The 26,992-nt window shown below is 21.3% G+C and overlaps 1 protein-coding gene across 1 annotated transcript; it reads right to left on the bottom strand.

Moving 5' to 3' along the window:
• Nucleotides 1–4,426: 4,426 nt before the first annotated feature.
• LOC122512914 (pro-resilin-like) lies at nucleotides 4,427–17,663 on the bottom strand. The gene is made up of 3 exons (XM_043629060.1): nucleotides 17,500–17,663; nucleotides 9,052–9,297; nucleotides 4,427–5,540 (listed from the first exon to the last, which is right to left on the bottom strand). Exons 1-3 carry the CDS (start codon nucleotides 17,503–17,505, stop codon nucleotides 5,235–5,237), a joined length of 558 nt encoding a protein of 185 aa, XP_043484995.1. The 5' UTR covers nucleotides 17,506–17,663; the 3' UTR covers nucleotides 4,427–5,234.
• Between the last annotated feature and the right edge of the window lie 9,329 nt (nucleotides 17,664–26,992).

Here is a 26,992-nt window from a genome sequence, read left to right as displayed (position 1 = left end):
TGAACGAAGTTGCCAGCAGTATAATTAATTAACTCATTGTAGCATAGCGAAAATTTGTAAAAGATCAGATAAAAGATAATCAGACTTCTGTTAAACTAGAAACACAATTTATCACACTTAAAGTTTTATTTTATTTGAATACACAACTTGCATAACATATTTTTTTTATAACTACCATTTTATTCTATTATTCCAGTATTAATTTCATTGAGAATTGTATTTTATTTATATTTTATTTTTAGTGAATATTATAATTAATTATACATAATTTTTATATTATATAATATTTTATGTTAGTACATTTTGGTTCATTTAAAGAAATAATATATTTAATTCAAACATAAGTTATTGTTTATTTTAAATTATTTATAATCAACTTTCAAGTTTGAATCAACCATAACATTTTTAAACATATTTTTTGTTTAAATCAAAACAGAATATTTGAATTAAACAAATAATATTTTTAAATCAAAGTCAGTAGATATTTTCTATTGGGATTAAGTTTATAAACTGATTTTAATTAAAAAAAATCACTTAAAATTATTTATATATTTGAATTAAGTATAGCAATTTATATTAAATATCAATTTTAAGGAAATTAAATTACATTTTCTATTGTATCACAAAAGATAATTGATAATTGATAATTGATAATTAAGAATGATATTAATTAATGTTCTTATTATGAGATATTCTGAATGAGTATTTATTCATTCAGGATATCTCAAAATCATGGCAGTTTTCCATTGAAATTTTTGACGTTAAAATCGAAATGACTATTAAAATTAAAATATAATAGACGCCAGACAAAAGTAAATGAAAAATTGACAAACTCCTCCACTTATTAAATGAATGTATTTATGTACGAATATAAAAAAAATTTAGTATTTTATCGATGATGGATGAAATGAAAAATTATTTCTTAAATCTTTCACGAACGAGAAATATTTTAAGAAATTTTTTGAAAAAAAATCACCTTTATCTTTTGTGGAAGATTTTTTTTATGAAAGTCCTACCAATTTTGTATGCCATTAATATTGAGTAATTTTTCTTATGGCAGTATAGGAAATTTTTTTTTAAAGAATTATTTCAACCGTTTTGTGAATATATAAAAAAAGAAATTAAAAATTGTAGGTAAGAATAATAAAATGAAGGGAAATAATAATAAAAATGAAAAAAGTGAACTTTATGGTAAATTGTAGTATTAAGGTACAATAATTATTCATACAGGATTAAAAAATTTTTTTTTGCTGATTTATAATCCAATTCTCCAAAGGATGTGAATGTATATATATATATCTAATTTCCGGTTTTTATAATTACAATGAAAGCGGTATAAATTTTTTCTCACGAGTTTTGTTATATATATATATATATATACAATTCCAAACAATCAAAATTTAAATGTTATTTCACAACGTCAAGCAATCTTTCTACAAGTTAGCATAATAGTGTCTATTTTCCATTTCAAAGAGGCTGAAATTCTACTTGGACTGTTCAAATATCGATTTTTAAAATTGCTTCATAAATATATGAAATTTTTCTATTATTTTCCCTTCTTCTTCCTCTTCTGCTTCCGTTTTTTCATATAAAAAGATGGATTACTTAAAAATTAAAAAAAAAAAATTTCCTTGTTGCAAAAAGATATTTTTTTTTGAAAATTTTATTTACCATCCACGGGCGCTATTTTGATATCCCAGAAGTTATTAGGGACAATGCCAGTTTTTAAAGAATAAAATTTTTATATTCTAATATTGTCTTCTTCAAACATCACACTCATCTATTAAAACCTACTATTTTGTACTTTTTTTTTACAGTTTGCTACTATTTTGATACTTTTTTTTCTGTTTGTGAAACTAAAAGCTACTTTTTTCTTTTTTAGAATTTACACTAGTACTTAATTTCACAAAAAAATTTAATTATTTAAAAAAATTTAATTTCGGTATTTTTTCAAGGGCATTAAAAAATAAAACCTTAAAATTTAATAAAATTCTTTGCAAGAATTCAATTATTTTCAGAAATAATAAAATGTTTCGAAGGAATTAAATTATTTAACACAATGCTAAAAAAATTCGTTGCAATAATTGTTAAAATAAAATTTTTCGCTGGATTTCAATTATTTTTAATACAAATTTAAATGTATTACTCGAAAAATGCAATTGTTCTTAAAAATTTTATTAAAATCTTTTGAAAGAATTCAATTGCTTTTAAAACTTTTGATAAAATACTTTATAGGAATTCAATTTTAGGAAATAATCAATTATTCAATTAGTTATTTATTTTTGTATTTTTTTTTTAATAATTTAATTCTCGTAGAATTTTTTAAGAATTGATCTGTCACTGAAAATTTTAATTGTTGTAAAACTATAAGAATATTTAAATATTTATTATTTTTTAATAACAATTGTTAAAGTTTTGAATAATTTTATTTAAAAATTAAAAAAAAGATTGAATTTTGGAAAATGTACAGTAAGTTTTAGAAATAATTGAATTTCAAAAAGGTTTTACACTGAAATAATTTTAAATATTAATTCCTGTATTGCTACTGAGCATTTAAATATTTATTTTGGAAAAATTATTCAAGTTTTGAATAATTAAATTAAATTATGAAAAGAAGATTAGTTTTTTAAAAAATAATAATTAGATATTTTTTGGAGATTCTTAAATTCCTGCAAATAATTTTAAAAAATTGAATTAAATTTCCTATGAATTGGAAATTTTGGCAAATTCTATTTCAATAATTTTCATATTTTAATGAATTTTATTATTTCACTTTTAAAAATTATTTTTAAATAATTAAATATATTAGTATTTTTGAAGAATTCTAAATACAAATTTGGAAAATAATTGAATTTCGTCTAAATTTACAATTTAGAGTTGAAGTTATTACCACGATAAAAAGAAAAAGTGAATATTTTTTTTTGGAAATCAGGAAAAAGTCAGGGATTTATTGATTAATAATTAGCGACTCGACTAAGACGAATTTTTTTAGTCATCATATTTAATTTTTCGATAGCTACTTTTTACTGTATATTTTTCAGTCTTAAAGATACGTTTTGCCACTTTTTTTAAAATTAATTATCGAGTGCGAAGAATGAGTCTTGACTAAAGTGAGAATTTACTGCTGAAACTAAAAATTGGATAAAAATATATTAGTATCTAATAAAAATTATATTTTCCTACTAAAATTAACAGTGTGTTAAAAAATATTCTTGTCTGACTAAAACGGTTTTTACTACTAAATCTAAATTTAGATAAAAATAATTTTGTCGTCTGACTGTAATGCCCTTTTTCTACTCAAACAGTTGAATTTAAAATACCTATCGTCTGACTAAAACGGAGTTTTACTACTGAAAATAAATTTCTGAACACTAAAAATTCAAAAAACTAAAAACCAAACCGTTGAATTTAAAATATCTCTCGTCTGACTAAAACCGAGTTTTACTACTGAAAATAAATTTCCGAACACTAAAAATTCAAAAAACTAAAAATTTCATATTTTTATTATTATTTTTGTTAATTAAATAAAAGATGTTTTGATTCTTCTGTTTGGCCTAATGGTTTGAAGCCATTAGGCCAAACAGACGAATCAAAATATCTTTTATTTATATAATTTTATGGCTTCCAAAAATATTGAATTATTTTTATTATTATTATTAATTTTAAAAAGTAAATAAATTTTATAATAAATAATAAATTTTTCATAGTTTTAAATTTATTTTTCAATAAAAATTAATTAAGATCTATAAAAAAAATAACTTTTTTAGTGTGAATCTTTTAATTTTAGGTTTTTCATTTCGAATTGTTTGCATAATTCCCGAAAAAAAATTACTTTTGCATTTTTGTACCAAAATAATTTAAAAATAATTTTTTTCTTGGTTTAACCATAGGAAACTTTTAGTTGTCTACAATGAAACCTAATAGAGGTCATTCAAGTATTACGTAAGCGTTTTTTTAAGGTTTTTTAACCCCTGGTTGACGTAATAATTTTAAGAATAATAATAATTTTAATTATTAGTCAATAATAAATTTTTTTCAATTTTTCAGTCATTTTTTTTTTATTCGTGTGAAAAGGAATGCATAAAATTAATTAGTAATTTGATTTAAAAAAAGATTCATTTACCTGAATTATTTCAATTATCCATTCTCGCGTGTTTTTAATTTGTTAAAAAAAAAGTTTATAATGAAAATTTGTCTCTTGATTTTCAGTGAATTAGAATAAGTCACGACTTAAAGTCTACTCTCGCATATTGTGCACTGTATATATGGTATATAAGTGCATTAAATGCCGTCTCGTGGAAGTCGTTCCATATACGTGTACTAATATAAAGAGTATATGATGCAATTATGAGTAGATTAAGCCGATGGCGTAGGATTACGGTCTCGGTAATAATTGTGATGCTGTACTTTGTTATAAATCATTATATATTACATAAACACAGTAACTGCCTAGCTTACATGAAAATATGCATATACACGAATCCATAACATTCATATATATATATATATGTATAATAATAATAATAATAATAATAATGTTTAATATACATTGTATTATTTCGATCGCGTATGCAATGAACTATGTTACAGAGATTTTTTATTTTCATGAATTATTTTGATTGCGATCTCAAAAAATAAAAACAAATCCAAATATTATTATTGAGCAAAAATTAGATTTTTATAGGAGAAAAAAAAATTGAGAGGGGAAAAAATGTACTGTACAATTCTATGCTTATTTTCTACAGGTGGGGTTGCTCCAATTCGATTTCAACCAGAAGCAGTAAGACTTTATAGACCAGCAAACCCTCTGGCTGCGAAAAAGACTAGAATCTAATAATCACCCGGAAAGAAAAATTTCTTTCAAGTGTAAGCAAGGAAAAGGAAGTTTCGTATCGTAAATTTGTTAAGATACAAGACAAGAATTTGATTAGGAAGTTATTTTTTTTTAATACTTGAAATTCTTTTTGGGGGGCAAAAGAAATTTTTATTTCCACTGTCTTGAAATTGATCTTTCCGTATAAAGTTTAAATGCATGAATGTATTAACTGTCGTTTGTGATATTTATTGAAAATTATTTCAATGTGATATGATATTAAATATTATGGGAGATTTTTTAGGGTTTGCGGAAATTTCTAAAGTTTTCATTACTGCTTATTTTGAATTGGTTTAATGCTCGAAATTGATGGAGGTAATTTTGTGTAAATTTTATATATATGAATATGATAATCGATAATTCAATAATTGTAACCGCCACCTGTACCGCTGGGATAACCGCCTGGATAACCACCACTACCACCAGCACTTGGTCCAGTTCCTCCAGGATATCCACCACCGATTCCTGTTCCTTCTTGTACATATGAAATTTTCGGTCTGTAACCATCACGATCTGCTTCGTATTCAACTCTTTGTCGACGTCCATCCGGAAGTAGTACGTAATACATTCCTCGTGTCACGTCGCCATCGCGACTCTCCTTTTGACCAAAATCATTACCCGACGGCTGATCGTACACCATCCATTCGAAATCGTATTTAGCCGGTCCCTGAAAAAACAGCGAAACAAAAATATATTCCTCAATTCAATGATTTTTAATATCTGCACCTTCAATAAAATTTCACAAAAGAATTCAATTATTTAAAAAAAAAATTTAATAAAATTCAACGCAAACATTTAATTATTTTCGTAAATAATAAAAATTTCACAGGAATTCAATTATTTATAAATTATTTTCAAAAATTATTATTCAATTATTTTTAAAAATAATAAAATTCTTTTTTGAAATTCAATTATTTTTATAACAAAACAAATTCAATTTTTTTCAAAATAATTTTAATAAAATTCTTCGAAGAAATTTAATTAATTTAAAAAATTTGTCCGTAACTTTGAAGAATTTTAGAGAAATTACAAATGATTGCAGAAATTCAATTATTTAGGAGGTTAAAGTTTTGAACGTTCAAATGAACGAAATTTATTTATTTCTTCTTCAAATTAAATTTTTATTACTATAATTTTGCGTCACTATTAAGCAAATTAATTATAATGTTTCTAAATGTAAAATTTGAGTTTTTAATTTGAATTGTAATCAATAATCTATGAAAATATTTTTAACAAAAAATATTTCGTTCATTTGAACGTTCAAAACTTTTTGTTCATAATTATTTTCAAAAGTAATAAAATTCTTCGCAGAAATTCAATTATATTAACAATTTTTTAAAATTCTAGTCTAAATTTCAATTATCTTTAGAAATAATTAAATTCTTCTCCGAAATTTAATTATTTAAAAAAATTTTCCTTAATTCAATGGTTTTCAATATCTACTATTTTCATAAAATTTTCCAAAAGAATTCAAAAATCCAAAAATCAGATTAAAATCTTTGAAAATTAGAATTTTTTTATATTTTTAACTAACAATTCTATGGAATTAATTTTTTTTGAGAAACTTTAATTGCGGATTTTTTTTTAAATTATTTAAAATTTCTATTTTCTAATATATATATATATTTAATTGAAGAATTTACGAATAATTGAAATTTTGTAAAATTGACTTGTAAACAAATGAATTTGAAAATTCTTAAAGAACTTTTTCAAAAATTATTAAAAATAATGGATTTGAAGAAAATGTTTAGTTAAAAACAGGAAAAAAAATTCAACTTTTTAAAAGTTACAAATTATTGCAAAAATTCAATTATTTTCAAAAGTATAATAAAATTCTTGGCAAAATTTCAATTATTTTCAAAAATTTTACTCCATTCAATGATTTTTAATATCTGCTAGTTTAATAAAATTTCACAAAAGAATTCAATTATTTAAAAAAAAATTTAATAAAATTATACGCAAATATTTAATTATGTTCGTAAATAATAAAAATTTCACAGGAATTGAAATATTTACCAATTATTTTCATAAATTATTATTCAATTATTTTCTAAAATAATAAAATACTTTTTTGGAATTCAATTATTTTTATAAAAAAAAAAAATTCAATTTTTTTCAAAATAATTTTAATAAAATTCTTCGTAGAAATTGAATGAATTTCAAAAATTTGTCAAAATTCAATTATTTTTAATAATTATCTACTATTTTAAAAAAATTTCACAAAAGAATTCAATTATTTAAAAATAAATTTTAATAAAATTCGTATCAAGAATTCAATTATTTTCAAAAGTAATATAATTCTTTGCAGAAATTCAATTATCTTTAAAAATTGTCAAAAATTTTCAAAATTTCAATTATTTTCAAAAAACTTTTCTCAATTCAATGATTTTTAATATCTACAACTTTAATAAAATTTACCAAAAGAATTCAATTACTAGAAAAACATTTTAATAAAATTCTACACAACTATTTAATTATTTTCATAAATAATAAAAATTTTACAGGCATTGAATTATTTTCAAAAACTCTTGTAAAATTCTTTTGCGAAATTCAATTATTTTTCATACAACAATTTTAAGAAACATGCAATTATTCAATAAATTGTTACTTTTGTATTTAAATAATTGAATTCTAGTAGAATTTTCTCATAAACATTGATTTAAAAATGGATTTCAGTTAAAATTTTAGATCATAATTGAATATTAAAAGCATTAGTGCGTAAATTCTTAGAAATAATTGAATTTTGAAAAGATTTTAGATTAAAATCTTTGAATATTAGAATTTTTTATATTTTTAACTAACAATTCTCTGGAATTAATTTTTTTTTGAGAAACTTTAATTGCGGATTTTTTTTGAATTTATTTAAAGTTTTTATTTTCTAATGTATATTTAATTAAAGAATTTACGAATAATTTAATTATAAACAAATGAATTTAAAAATTCTTAAAGAACTTTTTCAAAAATTATTAAAAATAAAGGATTTATAGAAGATGTTTAGTTAAAAACACGAAAAAGAAATTTAATTTTGTAAAAGTTAGAAATTATTGCTAAAATTCAATTATTTTCAAGAGTAATAATATTCTTCGCAAAAATTCAATTATGTTCAAAAGTAATAAAATTCTTCATAGGGATTCAATTATTTTCATAAATAATAAAACTCAAAAATTCAATTATTTTTAATACAATTTTAATCAAATGTTTACTAAATCAATATAATTTAGATTAATTAATATTTAATTATTATTACAGGCCACGGACTGAAATTAATTAGAATTAGGACTAAGATAAATTCGTTAAAAGTATTTAAATAGGAATTCTGATTTTTTACATAAAAATACTAAAATATTAAAAAATCGATTGTTTTTAATTAAATTACCAAATGTTGAATTTAATCGGACAAATTCGAGCATTTACGATGAAATATAATTGATAGTTTTTGATACAGAATTCCAGTGTGTGTCTGTGTGTTGAGGAAATGAATCATTGCGAAACAGTGGCAGATAGAGAGCTATTACTTTGATCCAATTTCTAATTAAATTTTCTGCCCTGTTATTATTTCTCAAAGCCATTATTATTGTTTTTTTTTTTTCATTACTTCAATCATTTTTTGTTACCATTTCCTCGTTTTTGGCTTTATAGACTATTGTTGATAGACCATTATTGTTATATTCTTTATAGACTATTATTAATAGAACCATTTTTTACAGAATCATTGTTTAACAATCCTCTTGTTGTAGAAAATAATTTCTTTATTTTAAACGTAATTAAGTTACCGATAATAATCGGAATGATTATGTAACTTATATTCGAAATTGTCACTGTGACAAAACGTTGTCTTAATCCTATTTTTTAATTTCGTAAAAGGCAGGATCAGTTTAATTATTATAATTTTTTGTTATAATTAATGATTGAATTATATTATAATTATAATTAATATTTACTGTTTATTAATTTTTATTATTGACTATATGAATTAACAATTGTTTCGTGAAAAATTCAAATTATTATTGTTTGTGAAATTATGGAATTGAATTGTGGAAATAATTTAGAAATGCTTTAAGTGAACGAAATTTATTTTTTTCTGCTGATTCTTTTTCTTTGGCGAAAAATAGTTAATAATTTTGGAAATTTTCTTTTGTTACAGATATGGTATGTGAAATTTTTTGATGAAAACTTACGTTTGATTCGTCGCCGTATCCACCGCTACCACCACCGCCGCCAGCACCAGGTGGTCCATATTGTTGGTTAGGAGGTAGGTACTGATTGATTCCGAAATTAGCTGGCGAAGCAATCGGGTTACTTAGACTAGGTCTCTGCGGCGGGCCATAAAGCTGATTTGGGGGTAAGTATTGACTAACTGGCGGTTCTGGTCTGGCTAATATTTCCACAACCAGTAATGTTATTGCTGTTGCTATTATCAACACCTGCAAATGGTCATGCAATTACTCTTCCTCGAATGTAACGATCGACAATAATAATTATTCTCCATTGTGGAAGGAACTATTGTGTTTGTTGTTTGGATATTATATCTTTTTTTTGAGTATTAAAAATAACATTTTTCTACAGATATCAAATTGAGACAAAAAACGAATCAAAACGTTGCTTCGTAAAACGAAGCAACATTTTGATTCGTTTTTTTGCAGAAAAAATTTGCAGAAAAAACTGTGTCGGTTTTGTTAGGCATTTTTGGTATTTGTTGTAATGTAATGTTGTAAAATCCGTACAATTTGTTAATTTGGTTTTAAATTTAAAAATATTTTCTAAAACTGATTTTCAATTTCAACTCAACATGGAAACAAGATAAAGATAAAACAATATTATCAATCCTCTTACTTTTTGTTGGAATTATATTCCTGATAATGATGACTTATTTTCTCTTATCAAAACAAAAAAAATTCATAATAGAGTTTTTTATCAAAAGAACAAAGGAGAATTTAATAGGCGGTCCATACATAAAGAAGAGGTTGATTAGTTATTGACAGGAGAGCTTAAATTAAAATCGATAATAGAGGTAGATGTCTGAGAATTCCCTCATCAAAAAGTCCTCATATCATCCCCTCCAATTATAATGTCCACATATAATGCAAATGACACTTGATGCTTTGAAAACAAACGACGCTATACATCGACGTCCATTGCTGTATTTGCTCAATAATAATTAACTTTCCCATATACTATATGTATATACCGAGTGATGTGCATAATGCAGATTTCATGTATGTGGATTATATAGGAGTTGTAATAAACAGCAGATTAAGCTTTAAGAATATCATCAGTCTAAGAGCATCGGCGTACTAAGAGCAGCATTATCTCCATAGTACTAGTACTTGAAGTGTGTGGAGCGATTTTCTGTTAGTTTCAAGTGGAAACACTACTATATATATATATGGTGCATATGAGAAACACTTTTCGACATAGAAAATGTAGATTTATGTACTATAATAATTTTCCTCCGAGTTCACGGTAACTTTGTTTTAATGGTATCTAAATTAAACATGCTTAATTGACGCAAATGTTTAATATATTTCCACTTTAAGATCTTATTCATTTGCTGAGATCTCTTTATAGTGTATTAAGATCTCTTTATTTTTTTGTTTAATTCGACAAAAAGAGATTGTCAACCAGATCTATTATGGTCGGAAAAATTTTATTTTTGTTGACCTCCATCATTAAAAATCAGAATCACAAGGCTCGAACTAGGTCCGTAAATTCCGTAATGGTCCGTAAATTTGTTACAAGTCCGTAAAAGTCAGTTTTTAAAAAAAAAAAAGTTCCGTAAAGTCCGTAATATGATTGAAAAAGCAAGAAAAGTTCATAAATTCTACGATATAATTTGAAGAATTTTTCAGAAATTACAGGTGATTGCAGAAATTCAATTATTTTCAAAAGTAATAAAATTCTTCGCAGAAATTCAATTATGTCGAAAATTTTTTTAAAATTCTAGTCAAAATTTCAATTATCTTTATAGAAATAATGAAATTCTTCTCTGAAATTCAATTATTTTCAAAAATATTCCTCAATTCAATGATTTTCAAAATTTCAATATCTACTATTTTCATAAAATTTTCCAAAAGAATTCAAAAATCGAAAAATCTTTGAAAAATCTTTGAATATTAGAATTTTTCATATTTTCAACTTACAATTCTATGGAATTAATTTTTTTTTTTGAAAAACTTTAATTGCGGATTTTTTTTTTGAAATTATTTAGTTTAGAAACTATTTTTTAATATATTTTTAATAGAAGAATTTACGAATAATTAAAATTTTGTAAAATTGAATTGTAAACAAATAAATTTGAAAATTCTTAAAGAACTTTTTTTAAAAATCAATAAAATTAATGGATTTATAGAAGATGTTTAGTTAAAAACATGAGAAAAAATTCAATTTTGTAAAAGTAAGAAATTATTGCAAAAATTCAATTATTTTTAAAAGTATAATAAAATTTTTAGCAGAAATTCAATTATGTTTAAAAATTGAAAAAAAAATTCTCGTCAAAATTTCAATTATCTTTAGAAATAATAAAATTCTTCTCTGAAATTCAATTATTTCCAAAAAATTCTAATAAAATTCTTGGCAAAATTTCAATTATTTTCCAAATAAAATGTTCCAAAACTATTCAATTATTTAAAAAAAAATATTAATAAAATTCTACACAAACATTTAATTATTTTCATAAAATAATAAAAATTTCACCAGAATTCAATTATTTACAAAGTTTTTATAAATTTTTTTTGGCAATAATTCAATTATTTTTTTAAATAATGTAAAATTTTTACATGGATTCAATTATTTTTGTAAATAATTTTTAATATTTCAGGAAAAATATTTAGGAATTCAATTATTTTCATAAGTAATCAAATTTCCACAGGAATTTAATTATTTTCAAACACAATTTTCATAAAATTTTTCGAAAAAAAATCAATTATTTAAAATGTTTTTTATAAAATTCGTCGCTGGAATTCAATCATTTAAAAAAAAAAATTAATAAAGTTCGTCGTAAGAATTCAATTATTTTTGAAAATTATAATAAAACTCGTTGCAAGAATTAAATTATTTTTCTAAATTTTAATAAAATTCTTCGTATCAATTTAATTATTTAAAACATTTTTGATAATATTTTCGACAAAATTTAAATTATTTTCAAAAATTTTCCTCTATTTAATATGATTTTCAATATCTATTAATTTAATTAAATTTTTCAAAATAATTCAATTAATTAAAATAGGTTTTAATGAAATTCTACGCAAACATTTAATTATTTTCGCAAAAATAATAAAAATTTCATGCAGGAATTCAATTATTTACAAAATTTTTATAAATTTTTTCGCATTAATTTCATTATTTAATAAATAGAAGTCATATTAGAATTTATATAGAATGATTCTAGTGAAATTCAATAGAACGTTCGCACTAAATTTTATGTAGAATCATTCTATAAAATCATTTCTATTAAAATTCTAGATAGATTTTTATTAAATTTTTTTTTAATTTAATATTACATTATTATTTATCTACAAGAGTTATGATTTTCAAAAATTTATAAAATTAAAAAATTTTGTGAATGTAAACTCTTCAAATATTTGGTTTAGTAAAGTTCACAACGTTTATGAATAATGATTGAAAGGTAAATATTTTTTTTTAGCGGAACAGAATACAATTTTTTAATTATAAATTTATTACTCTAAATAATTAATCAAATAATTATGTAAAACACAATCCAAACAAAATTTTTGTTTAAATTCTAAATATTTAAATAGAAAAATATTTTTTTCACGTTTTAAATTTCACCAACTTCATTCTTCAATTTTTTCAATATTTAAGTAGAATTATTCGTTAATTAATTTATAAATACTAAAATTAATAATAATAAAAATAATAAAATAATAATAATAATATTAATTAATTAATTAATTATATTAACAATAATAATTATAACATGAAAGTTATTCATGAACCAAATTATTCAAAATATGTAAATTTAATTTCATATTTTCTAAAATTCAATTATTGTCAAAAATAGAAAAAATAGGTTTTTTTTTATTAAAATTCAATGTGACTTTAAATTTTAAAGTTTATAAGGTGAGCACAAAATTTTTTTTTTTCAATTCTAAAAGTTTAATACCTTTTCCACTACTTTAGATAAAATTTTCCGAGTTTTTCCTGATCAGTTTTTACATTGAAAAAAATTAATTTGATTCAAATAACCGATTACTTTTCTATTGAAATAAATATTTACTTGAATCAAATAATTTTTATTCAATTCAAATAAATTGTGTATTTGAATCAAAAACTTCAGTTTTTGAAACAAAGAGGATCATTTAATTAAAAAAATTAAATTAATGATAGCATTAAATTAAAAATTGTTTGATTCAAGTAAATGTTTATTGGATAATAGAAAAGTAATTGTTTAGTTGAATCAAATAAATTTTTTTCAGAGTTCGTTTCCTGACTTTTCCCTTGAATTCCCTGATTTCCTGACCTGTGTCAACCCCTTGGCAATAGCCTTGATTGACATTTTCTTTAAATGTTTCTCTACACAGAATTCGATTATAAAATTAAATTTAAATTTTAAGAAATACTTGAATGTTTCAAACACTCGTTTGTCAATAGAAAATTTTCCATAGAATATTACTCACGTTTTCTGTGTATAGAAAATTAGTTGTGACCGTATTTGTAAAAAAAAAAATAGTATCATTTTTGGCCGTGTAATTTATGTAAAATAATTTTACGCGTCTTTAATTTGATTTTCTTTTTCTTTTTTTTGAAGAAAAATTACATCAAGGATGAATACTAATGGGGCAAGAGAATATCATTGTATGCTGGACGGGGGTATAAATGTATATATGCGTACGTGATGTTCCACACTATTTCGAAAGAGAAGTTAACACGTTGATGATTTACGGAACACACCAATCATATCGAGGCGAAATAAAAGTCGCGAAAGTGGAGGATATTATGATCTCGTAAATCCGGATCATTTTGTGGCTTTATGTCCGACGACCCGTTAAGCTGGGAAAAATTTGCGTTTAAAGTAAACACACTACCATCTCTGTGTGTGTGTGTGTTTATGTGTGTGTGCCAATCTTTATTATCCGTTTCCTAATTTGGGTGAATTTTTTTTTCTGTTTTTTCTTTCATATATGTAGGTCTGCGTTATCGCATATTATGATATTAAAAATATGTACGTTGTAAAATCTATTATCATCATACAGTTTGGTAAAAATTCTGTGAGGGAACAATTGTGTTTAAATTATTTTTTATACACAAAATGTCGGAAACATAAAAAGACTATGAAAAATTCTGACAAAAATTTAAATACAGAGTCGAATTAATTAAATGTGGTTTTTGAAATTTTTAATTAAAATATTAAATAGAATGTTCATTGTTACTTGTTTCATTGTATTCACTTTGAAAATTACTTCATTCTAATAGTATTTAAAATTATTAATAATGTACTAATATATTAATTATTATTTAGTAATTAGTAATTAGTAATTACTAATTATTAATTATAAATTATTAATTATAAATTATTAATAGTTAATTCTTTATTATTAATTATTAAAACTTATTCCATTCAAATTATTTATTAACTTGGATCAAAGAATTAACCAATAATTTTTGTATTTAAAAATAAATTAGCTGCTTCATCAAACAATTATTTGCTTTAATTCATTGACCTACGCAAAATCGTTTAATTGAATCAAATACTTTTCTTTCCAATGCAAATAATTCTTAAACTAAAGTCAGTTAAAATGTAGAAAATTGAAAATAAATGTTTAATTCAATGATATATAAAGAAAATAATTTGCTTCAAATACTGAAATTTTTCAAATAGAATTGCTTCACATACAATTTATTTGGTTTAAATAAAAATTATTTTATTCAAGTATATATATATATATATATATATATATATATATATATATATATATATATATATTTATTTGTATCAAATAATTTTCATTTAAGTCAATTAAATAAATAAATCAAATAATTTGATTCAATTACTGAAATTATTGCTTCAAACAAAATTTATTTGGTGGAATTAAAATTTATTTGATTGAAGTAAATATTTATTTGTATTCAATTATTTAAAAATAAGTAAAATAAATAAAGCAACTAATTTGCTTTAAATATGGAAATTATTAGTACAAAAATAGAATTTATCAGATTTAAGGGCATTTGAACCTTGATGACGTTTCAGTTTGTGCAAAGCATGTGTGACGTCATCAAGGTTCAAATGCCCTTAAATAAACAATTATTTAATTTAAGTGAAAATTATTTGATTCAAGTAAATATTTATTTAATAATAGATAATAAATAATAGATATAATCGTTTATTTGAATCGAACAAATTTTATTCCAATATTTAATAATTCTCTAAAATTTTCAATAAATTTAATAAAGTAAAAATTTGAAAATAATATTTTCCAATAAATTTATTAAAGTAAAAAATTGAAAATAATATTTTTCAATAATAAAAATGAAAAACTCTGAAACGAATACTACAGTTTATTTTCAATTTTGAAATTCTCCTAAAAAATTTTCGTTTATCAAAAAAAGGAAAAAAATTAAATTTTTCCCCTTTTCTATAAAGAATATTGTCTTATTACTGCAAAAATTTTTCCACTTAATAAATATTTATCCAAGTTTGAAATACAAACTGCAAATAAAGATTGAAAGTTTTTCTTTGCCTTTTTCTATTTGATTTAAAAACATCTTGAAAATGTGATTCCACATGCTTTTTCAGTAAACCACAAACAATCGACTCTGTTTTCATTTTTCCCCTGAATGTACTTCCTCGTTTGTTTTGTGGATAAAATTCTCTACTTTTTTCCGAATACAAAAATACTTATTATTTTATTATGTATTATTATTTATATATAATAATATTATTTATTTTAAAATAATATAATTATAATAATAATCACATAATTAACTATAATTATAATTAATTTATAATTAATTCAAAATTGTAATGACAAATAGAAATCATTCGAATTTTTTTCACTTCCTTTCATTAAAAGAATAAAATTTTGTTAAATATTATGTTTTGTCAAATGTAAATTATGCAGATTTTCGTTCTTTACTTCTAAAAAAAATTAGATAATTGTTAAACAAATGTGAAAATTTATTTATTTTGCTTTATTTTTGTTCATGAATTACAATTTTTTTAACAAAATTATTATTTTGTTTTAGAAAGAGAAGAAAAATATTTGCACAATTCCTATTTTTAATCTTATTTTTGGAACAGGATTTTCCACAGGAATTAAGACATTCAAAAATTTCAAATTCAAACCTTTTTTAAATTAAACAATTTATAAAATTATTGTTATAAAACATGAAGATATCGATTGGGATTTTTACGAGAATTTTTTTCAAATTTTGAACATAGTTGAATTTTATAAGAAGAATTTTATTTTTTTTTTTAAATAATTGAATTTTGGCAATTATTTGTAATTTCTCCAAAATTGACTATTTTTAGTGGTTTCCACAAAAATTTAAATTAGGAAATTTTTAAATTCTATTATTTTTAAAATTGCTAATTTTACTTTAAAAAGGCAGTAAGAAGTTATCCGCTCGCTTTAGCGCGCGAATTGTTGCTAGTTATATTATAATAATTATTATTGCAATAATATTATATAATAATACAATTTTTAATAAGTGCACTGAAAAAAAATTTATTTGATTTAAATAATCGATTACTTGTCTATTATCAAAAAAATATTTACTAATCAATATTTATTTGGTAGTCAAATAATTTTAATTTGAGTCAATTAAATTGTATTTGAACCAATAATTTTAGTATTTGAAAAAAATACCATTTAATTGATTCAAAACAAAAATGATTTTATTCAAGTAAATATTTAATTGATAATAGTCCAGTAATCGGTTATTTGAATCAAATAAATTTTTTTTCAGTGTGTATTTTTTAAATATAATAATTTACTGTATATTTTTTATATATTATTATTATCTATTCACTGAAATTATAATAATAATAATAATAATAATAATAATAATAAAAAAAAAATTATTATTTTTATTATTAATATTTATATTATTACTGCTTCTTATTTAATTTTTTTATTTCAATCTTACTCTCTAAGTCTCTAAATTTGAATGAATAAAAATGTTTACTAATTTAAATTAGTGACTGACTTTTTGCCTCTTAAAGTCTTAATTAATATTTTTTACTAATAAATAGTAATTTCTACTAATTTATTAATAAAATTTATTTCAATTTATTTAAAATTTACTAATTCAAAAGCAAAAAGTCAGTCACTAATTCAAATTAGTAAATATTAATTCAAATTTAAAGTACACGAATTAAAACAATCCCCAGTGAGAAAAAATTTAATTTTTATTAAATATTTGTTTATTTATTTATATTTTTATTATTATTATTATTGCTATAATTATCCTTCTTATCATCGTTTTTATTTTTATCATTTTTATTAGCCTCCATTGTATCCCCTTTTTGGCTTTTTACATTTTTCGAATTCGCAACTTTTTTTTATTTTTTGATTTAATTATTTATTTATTTATATTGAAGTGTGTGTGTGTGTGTATAAAGCTCCACAAAGTTGCCGATGCGGCATGATATCCATCGTGATACTCACCCTCATATTCAATATTATACTTTTTAAAAGTTCCGTAATAAATAAAACGCAATGTGATTAAAATCGTGAATGAACGCGTGTTCACGCTTCACCGTCGCGGATGTGTGACTCGCGAGTGTGTTTATTGAAGATGACTATGGTGCAGAGTGCGAGGTAGCCAGAGCTTTGGACGGGTTTTATACTTTCGCGAGAGCGAGGATCATCTTCCATTCTCCAATATGTAACATTACGAGCAAGGCCATTGCGCCACCAATTCCTCTTTCGATGGACATTCATAGGGGTCTTTTGGGGTGGTTAAAAATTACATTGTTGCGTTACGATTTCAACGCTCATCGCGCGCCTATATAGATATACAATATGAATGCAACATGTGTATAATAGCCAAGCGAGAGAGCTTCCACTCTATTATAAAAGGCGAGAGAGGAGAGCTAGTCAATGGACCACGAAATAAGAATACTATAATAATAATATAAGGATGTGGAGAGAATGAGGCGAGTTAAATTATAATAATATATTTAAGTTAGTTTGATGCGCAACTATTCATTTGCATCATTTCGATTTGAAAAGTCATTGTATTGTTTGGAATATATTTTTTTTCATGGAAATGAGACTTTTTCGAAGTAGGATAATTTAGGAAAATTAGAAACGGAACAACTATATCTTTTTTGATAGTAAAATATTTAAGAAACGCATGTGCACAAAATACATGCACATGTACTCAAAATAAATGCGCATGTGCACAAAATACATGCGCATGTGCACAAAATACATGCGCATGTACACAATATACATGCACATGTACAGAAAATACGTGCACATGTACAAAAATAAATGCACATATACAAAAATGCACGCGCATGTACACAAAAAACATGCGCATGTGCACAAAATACATGCACATGTACAAAAATACATGCACATATGCAAAAATGCACGCGCATGTACACAAAAAACATGCGCATGTGCACAAAATACATGCACATGTACACAAAATACATGCACATGTGCACTTACGCATAGACATAAAAAAGTAATTGAAATTAAAATAGATACTGTTTTCAAATAAATTGCAAAAAAAAACATTTATATCACTACATACACTTTAGTTTCATAAATAATATTAATATTAATAGAGTAATAACAAAATCCATTCGTTTATTTACTTATTACCTTCTGATATCATAAATTATTGAAATTAACTGAATTTACTATTAATAAACTGAATTTAATATTAATAACAAAAATATATATACAATTAATTGAATACAAAAAATTCAATCATTAAATGATAAAAAGTGTATCAGGGTTGCCACCGATCAGGGAAGTCAGGAAATTCAGGGAAAAGTCAGGGAAAATAAAATTGGTAGGGGGAAATCAGGGAAAAGTCAGGAATTTTTAGAAAAAATACTGGAATAATTGAATTTTTAAAATTCATGAGAAAACTCTGAATTTTGATGTTTTTTTTGTTTACCTCGTAAACTATGAAATTATACAACGAATTTTAATACAAAACCTTCAATTTTTATTCTATAACTTACAAAAATTTATTTTCAAATAACTTAATTTTTCAAGAACTATCGTAAAATGATGACTTAAATTATTTAATGAATAATTTTTACAATTTTCATCAATACTACACGGAGAGAGAATATATATTAAATTTTGTAAAAATATTTTCAAATTGGGGAAAAAGTGCGACAAAGCGAAATTTTGATATCAAAAAATACTAAACTTTAAAAAAACTTATGTGAAATTTAGTATAATTATATCAAATATCAAGAATATTAATTAAATTCTAATATAACTTTACTAAATTTCATATAAGTTTTTTTAAAGTTTAGTATTTTTTGATATCAAAATTTCGCTTTGTCGCACTTTTTCCCCAATTTGAAAATATTTTTACAAAATTTAATATATATTCTCTCTCCGTGTAAATTGATAGAAAAATTTTAGTATTAAAAAAAATTGAATTTTGAAGAGGTTAGAAATGATTCCAGAAATACAATTATTTTCAAAAGTTATTGAAATTCTTCGCAGAATTTCAATTATGTTCAAAAATTAAAAAAAAAAATTCTCATCAAAATTTCAATTATCTTTATAAATAATAAAATTCTTCTTCGAAATTCAATTATTTAAAAAAAATTTAGTAAAATTCTTGGCAAAATTTCACAGGAATTCAATTATTTACAAAGATTTAAATAAATTTCTTAGAAATAATTCAATTATTTTCATAAGTAATAAAATTTTCAAAGGAATTCAATTATTTAAAATACAAAATTTCATAAAATTTTTGGAAAAAAATTTATTATTTAAAAAAATTTTTATAAAATTCATTGCAAGAATTTAATTATTTTTATAAACTTGAATAAAATTCGTTGGCAAGAATTCAATAATTTATATAAATAATAAAATTCTTCACAGAAATTCAGTTATTTTTATAAACTTGAATAAAATTCGTTGGAAGAATTAAATTATTTTCGCAAAAATATTAAAATTCTTCGCAGAAATTCAATTAGGTAAGTTTAAAAATTAAAAAAAAATTCTTATCAAAATTTCAAGTATCTTTATAAATAATAAAATTCTTCTTCGAAATTTAATTATTTTAGTAAAATTTTAATAACATTCTTGGGAAAATTTGAATTATTTTCATAAATAATAAAACTCATCGCAGGATTTTAATTATTTTTAATACAATTTTAATCGAATTCCTCGAAAAATGTAATTATTCTTAAAAATTTTATTAAAATTTGTCAAAAGAATTCAATTATTTAAAAATTTGTTGATAAAATTCTTTATGAGAATTCAATTTTAACAAACATTCAATTATTCAATAAATTATATATTTTTTAATTTAAATAATTGAATTCTTCTAGAATTTTCTAATAAAAATTCATTCAAAAATGAAATACTGAATAATGGATTTATTATTTATGAAAATAATTGAATTCTTGCAACGAATTTTATTACATTTTTTTTAAATAATTGAATTTTTTTGAGAAATTTTACTACTTGTAAAAATAATTGAATTCTGGCGAAGGATTTTATTAGGATTTTTGTAAATAATTAACTGCTTTTTAAAAAATTTTATGGTAATTTAAATTATTACAAAATATGAAGAAGACAATCACTCCGAGTCGAAGACTAGGAGTAATCAATAATAATAAAATATAATTAATATAAATAAGTTAAAAAATATGTAAATAAATAAAATAATAAATATGTAAATAAATATAAGTAAAAAACACAAATATAAACTAATAAATATTCATTTAATAAAAATTATTTCTACTTTTAGAATTTAAATTTTTTTAAATTTAAAAAAAATTGTAACTTTTGAGTTAATTATTAAATATCAAGAATATGGAAACAAGAAATTTTTTTTACATAATTTTATATTTTTATACAGTAAACAAAAGTTTATAAAATTTGAGAAAAATATAAAAACATTCTTTTTTTTAAAAAAAAAAACAAGATAACTTTTTTCTGTGTGCAAAAAATAAATACATCTATACAATATTGTACTAGTTTAACCTCATTAATTTTGGTAGGTTACATGAAAACTTTATTATAATTAACAGGAAAATAGCCTTTTGTTATAAATTAATACCATTATTTATAAATCTTATATTCATTTGAAATGTTTGAAATTCAACAAAAGCTAAATATTATGTTAACAATAGATTAAATGAATAATAAATTTCCAATCAAATTAATTGTTGACTTCATTTAATATTTCTCTGGAAAAATAATTTTTAAACTAATTTTACAAAAGGCGCAAAATAAATAAAAATTAATTTTTATCCTGTATATAAAACATTAATTAGATATTCATTAATTGATGAATTAATTAATTCATTAATTAATATAGACATCGTTAATAAAATTGTAAATCTCTTGTTAATATATGTTAATAAATTTAATTAATTAATATAAAGATCGTTAATAAAAACGTAAATCTTAATAAATATTAATAAAAATATTTTTTTTTTCATTTAAAAGCAAAATGTTATTACATATTTTTACTATTTGAATGTTAGAATGAAAAAAGTAGTTCAATAAGAAAAAAAATGTGAGAAATTTACTGATAATATTTTGACTGCGAACGGAAAAAATATTGTATTTTAAAAATGTATTTTTTGTTTTTTTTTCTTTTGTGTTAGAGAAAATAATTTTCACTTTGAGAAGAAAATATATAAATGGAGTTTAGAGGAGAAAAATTCCTTTCAATTTGAGAATATTTATCTAGTACGTTGTTTTCAGTGAAATACAGAAGAAAATTCTATTCTATTTTGGGTTAAAATTTATTACGTGAGAATAAGTTTTGTTGCAAATAATATTTTCTCCGGAAGCAGTGGAAGTTTATCTCTTCTACCGTGACTGTGAAAACTATCAGTCTCCATTTCTGCCAAAAAGTTAAAAATAGAAGGGAAAAAAAAGAGAATATTCGCAAAAAGTGAAAAAAGTTAGATAAACTTTTTTTTCTGAAATTTATAAAAATAATATAAAATGATAAATATTAGATATTTATAAAGGAAAAATTTATTAATAAATAAAATAATAACAAGTAATAATAAATAAATAAATAGTGATAAATAATAAGAATTAATAATATTATTAAACAAATAATAGGTAATAATAATAATATTAATTATAATAATAAAAAAATATTTATTTTATTTATAAACTAACAATAAAAAAAATAATGGATTATCAAATTAAACGTAAATTGATAAATTTATTAAATAGAGGTAATTTTATTAAACAAATAATACATAATAATCAATAAATAAAATGAGTAATCAAACGTGTGAATATAGTAACACGATATTCAATTGTCATAAAATGTAAAATACTTTTTCAATGATGAGTTTGTTCTGACACATAAATTTTTTTAAATTAATTTATTCTTCTTGTAATTAAATAGATATTATCGTTTCGAATAAGTTATTTTCTCCACAAATCTAATTCAATAAGAATGCATTATTAATAAAAATTTTTTATTTTTCGGTTAAATAATGTGATTTCAAACAAGGGAGTGTAAAACAGAATAACGATTAAAAGCCATTAAGTTAATTAAATTCTGCATCAATGAGAAAGAAGACTTATGATTAAGTTTGAAAACTTGAAGCATAATTGTAGGTAATTATTTCCCCATCGATTTATCAGAAAATTTTCAATATTATACGACTTTATCTTACGAATCGCGATTTGATATTTGAATCATTGATAAAGTTAACGTTAACGTGACATCATTTATTAGTTTTAAATAATAGACACACGCACAATAGCTTTTAACCTATTTTAATAGCTTAGTAATAAAAATTAAAAATACAATGAAAATACAAATAAAAAATGTTAGTATATTATTACAATTGAAATTCAAAATTGATTTTTTTATTTCTGTTTTTTAATGGCATTTATTATTTTATTGTCATTTCATTTTTGTTTCTTAATATCAAAATAGTATTCTACTTCTTTATTTTAACATTAACAAAACTTTAATTATTGGTTCAAGTTTAAATATTTTAAATAAAATTTATTTGAGTTAATTTAATATTTATTTGTATCAAATAATTTCTATTTAAGTCAATTAAATAAATAAAGCAAAATATTTTGTTTCTAATAATGAAATTATTGCTTCGAATAAATTATATTTGTTTCAAATAAAAATAATGTTTATTCAAGTAAATATTTATTTGCATTAAATAATTTCTATTTACATAAGTCAATTAAATTAATAAACCAAATAATTTGCTTCAAATAATGAAATTATTGCTTCAAATAAAATTTAGTTGATTCAAATAAATATTTATTTGTATTATATAACTTTTATTGAAATAAATTAAATAAAGCTTCAAATTAATTAAATAATAATAATAATAAAAATTTTAGTTTTTATTACTTAAAAATATTGATAAGATTTTAAATTAAATTAAAAAAATAAATAAATATTATATTCAAGTTCGACCACTGGTAATTAATTCTGATATTAATATTAAAAATAAAACAGTAAATATAAAATGAATCTCAAAAATATGAAGCAGTGTTATTACGTTAATAATCGTAAAATTATGTACATTATATATGGTTTTTTATGATTTATGATGAATAAGTATGAGAGAAATATATCGATTGAAAAAAATAAGAGTATTAATAAAATAGTTGTAAGAAAAGTATATTTGAATTAAAAATTGACGGTCAAGTTTGCAAATAAAAAAAGGTAAAGAAAAAAACCACAAACATTAATAATAAAAGAAATGTGACGACATGAGAAATTTTCAATAAAAAAGAAAATAAAATTCTTTTCTCTTATAAGGAATATTAATACATATTACATTCAATATTCGAGTAGTTCGTATAATATAAAGCGACACGGTGTTAAAAGTCGATAAACTTAAATAACTGCCATAATCAATTAATTATTATAAGGTGCTAAAAAAAAAGTGTTCACCGCTCGAGATTTATTTTAATTTTCATTTTTTTTCTTCATTTTTCACGTCGCATTGATAAACGTCGCATAATAAAAACGGCCTTACACTTTTAGCAGAGAAGAAGGGTTTGAGTTATTGAATTATATCGGTTAATATATTAAAATGAAAAAAAAGAAGAAAAAAAAAGAACTTCCATGGTATATAGTGTCTTGGCGGTCGTTCCATCAAAATGAATATTACTTTTAAAGGTATAATAAAAAATTGCTCTCAAAGGATGTCGCAAGAGTGCATTCGTAAAACCCATAAATAATAACTCCGAAAAACATTTTTCCCCGGAAGGTTTGTAACAGCACACACAAAATAGAGTGAGGCACATATGTTTTTTAAAAAACCAAGTACGCGCTTATATGTGTGTTAATATCGCGAATTCTTTACATTTTCGTGTCAAGGACAATTCGTACCTTCTTTGCCCTGACCAATTTCTTAATTATTATCTCCCTTTTCTATCAGGAAAAAAAATGAAGATGTTTCGCTTTATATTAACAATAAGTTATGTATAATATTTTTGTCCCTATCGCTACTTAAGCGGATTAATTCCCTGGCGGGAGATTTACGGAAATTGGTAAATATTATTTTCTGAATGTTTTTTTTTGTTGGGGAATTTGGTTTGAACTTTCTGCCTTGTTGGAGCCAGAATAGGGCCTTAATAGGGCCAGGGTTAAATTTGTACATAATTTGGCATTTATGTTTCTGGGCAGAAATTTTTTCTTTGTTAGAAATCATTTTTTTTTAAATTACCGTCAACTGGAGATATTTTGATGTTTCAGGGACTATTTTAAAGAATAAGGCCAAATAAGTTTTTTAATGAATTAAAATCGGAACGAATAAATATTCCCAAAGTAGTATTTGAAATAAAAGAATTTAACGTAAATTATTTCATTTGGCACAGAATATCTATTACATAAAGTTTATTTGACATAAAAATATCTGCGCGAATTCTTAAAATCTAATTTTACTTAAATATTTCAAAATTAATTCAATTTTAAAGTTGTTTTTTTTTTTTTTTAAGTTTTTTAATATATATTTAATTGATTATTAAAAAATAATGAATTTACAGAAGAATTTTAGTTAAAAACACTAAAAGAAATTGAACTTTAAAGCAATTACAAATGATTGCAGAAATTCAATTATTTTCAAAAGTAGTAAAATTCTTCTCAGAAATTCAATTATTTTCAAAAATAATAAAATTCTTTCTTGGAATTCAATTATTTTTATAATAAAACAAATTCATTTTTTTTCAAAATAATTTTAATAAAATTCTTCGTAGAAATTTCAATTATTTTCAAAAATTTTCCTCAATTCAATGACTTTTAATATCTGCTACTTTAATAAAATTTCACAAAAGAATTCAATTATTTAAAAAAAATTATTTTCGTAAATAATAAAAATTTCACAGAAATTCAATTATCTACAAATTATTTTTATAAATTAATATTCAATTATTTTTAAAAATAATAAAATTCTTTCTTGGAATTCAATTATTTTTATAACAAAACATTTAATTATTTTCGCAAATATTAAAAATTCCACAGGAATTCAATTATTTACAAATTATTTTCATAAATTATTATTCAATTATTTTCAAAATATAATAAAATTCTTTTTTGGAATTCAATTATTGTTATAACAAAACAAATTCAATTTTTTTCAAAATAATTTTAATAAAATTCTTCGTAGAAATTTCAATTATTTTCAAAAATTTTCCTCAATTCAATTATTATCAGTATCTACTATTTCAATAAAATTTCAGAAAAGAATTCAATTATTTAAAAAGAAATTTTAATAAAATTCGTCTCAAGAATTCAATTATTTTTAAAAGTAATATAATTCTTTGCAGAAATTCAATTATCTTTAAAAATTTTCAAAAATTCTGGTCAACATTTCAATTATCATTGTAAATAATAAAATTCTTCTTCTAAATTCAATTATTTTTAAAAACTTTCCTCGATTCAATGATTTTTAATATCTACTATTTTAATAAAATCTTCCAAAAGTATTCAATTATTAGAAAAAAATTTTAATAAAATTCTACACTAACATTTAATTATTTTCTTAAATAATAAAAATTTCACAGACATTGAATTATTTTCAAAAACTCTTATAAAATTCTTTGGCGAAATTTAATTATTTTTAATACAATTTTAATCAAATTTCACGAATAATGAAATTATTCTTAAAAATTTTATTAAAACTTGTTAAGATAATTCAATTATTTAAAAATTTGTTGATAAAATTCTTTATGATAATTCAATTTTAAGAAACAATCAATTATTTAACAAAATATTTATTTTTGCATTTAAATAATTAAATTCTCGTAGATTTTTCTAATATATATTGATTTAAAAATGAAATTTCAGTTAAAATTTTAGATTATAATTGAATATTAAAAGCATTATAGTGTGAATTTTTAGAAATAATTGAATTTTGAAAAGATTTCAAATTAAAAACTTTGAAATTCTGAATTTTTCACACTTTTTAATGAACAATTTTGTAAAATTAATTCTTTCATAAGGTTTAATTAAATTTTTTATTATTATTTGAAGTTTTTTTTCTAATTTTATATACTTAATTGAAGAATTTTAGAATAATCGAAATTTCGTAACATTGAATTGTTAACAAAAGGATTTGAATATTCTGAAACATTTTTTTCAAAAATTATTTTAAAAAATTTTATTTATAGATAAATTGCATTTTAAAATTCTAGAGATGAATAATTGAATCGAAATGATGAAAATAATATAAAATAAAAATGATAGCATTTTTATATATGGATCAAATAAGTTTTGTTTTAGCTGAAAATAAAATTTTTAATTGAACAAAATTTTTCTTTTTTTTTGAGCGGAACAAAAATTTTTATTTGATCCAATTAAAATTTTGTTTGTTACAAAAAAATTTTTATATTGACTGATTAATTTCTTTTTAATAACATTTTTTTATCACACTTTCAATTATGAACGGAATCTAATATATCAATAATTAAAGAATCTCTTATGTATGTGTTC

Source organism: Leptopilina heterotoma, unplaced genomic scaffold (genome assembly GCF_015476425.1).
Source record: "Leptopilina heterotoma isolate Lh14 unplaced genomic scaffold, ASM1547642v1 Lhet_13, whole genome shotgun sequence".
Taxonomy (NCBI): domain Eukaryota; kingdom Metazoa; phylum Arthropoda; class Insecta; order Hymenoptera; family Figitidae; genus Leptopilina; species Leptopilina heterotoma.
The sequence above is the reverse complement of the archived record's forward strand: the minus strand, read 5'-3'. Positions and strand labels throughout refer to the sequence as shown.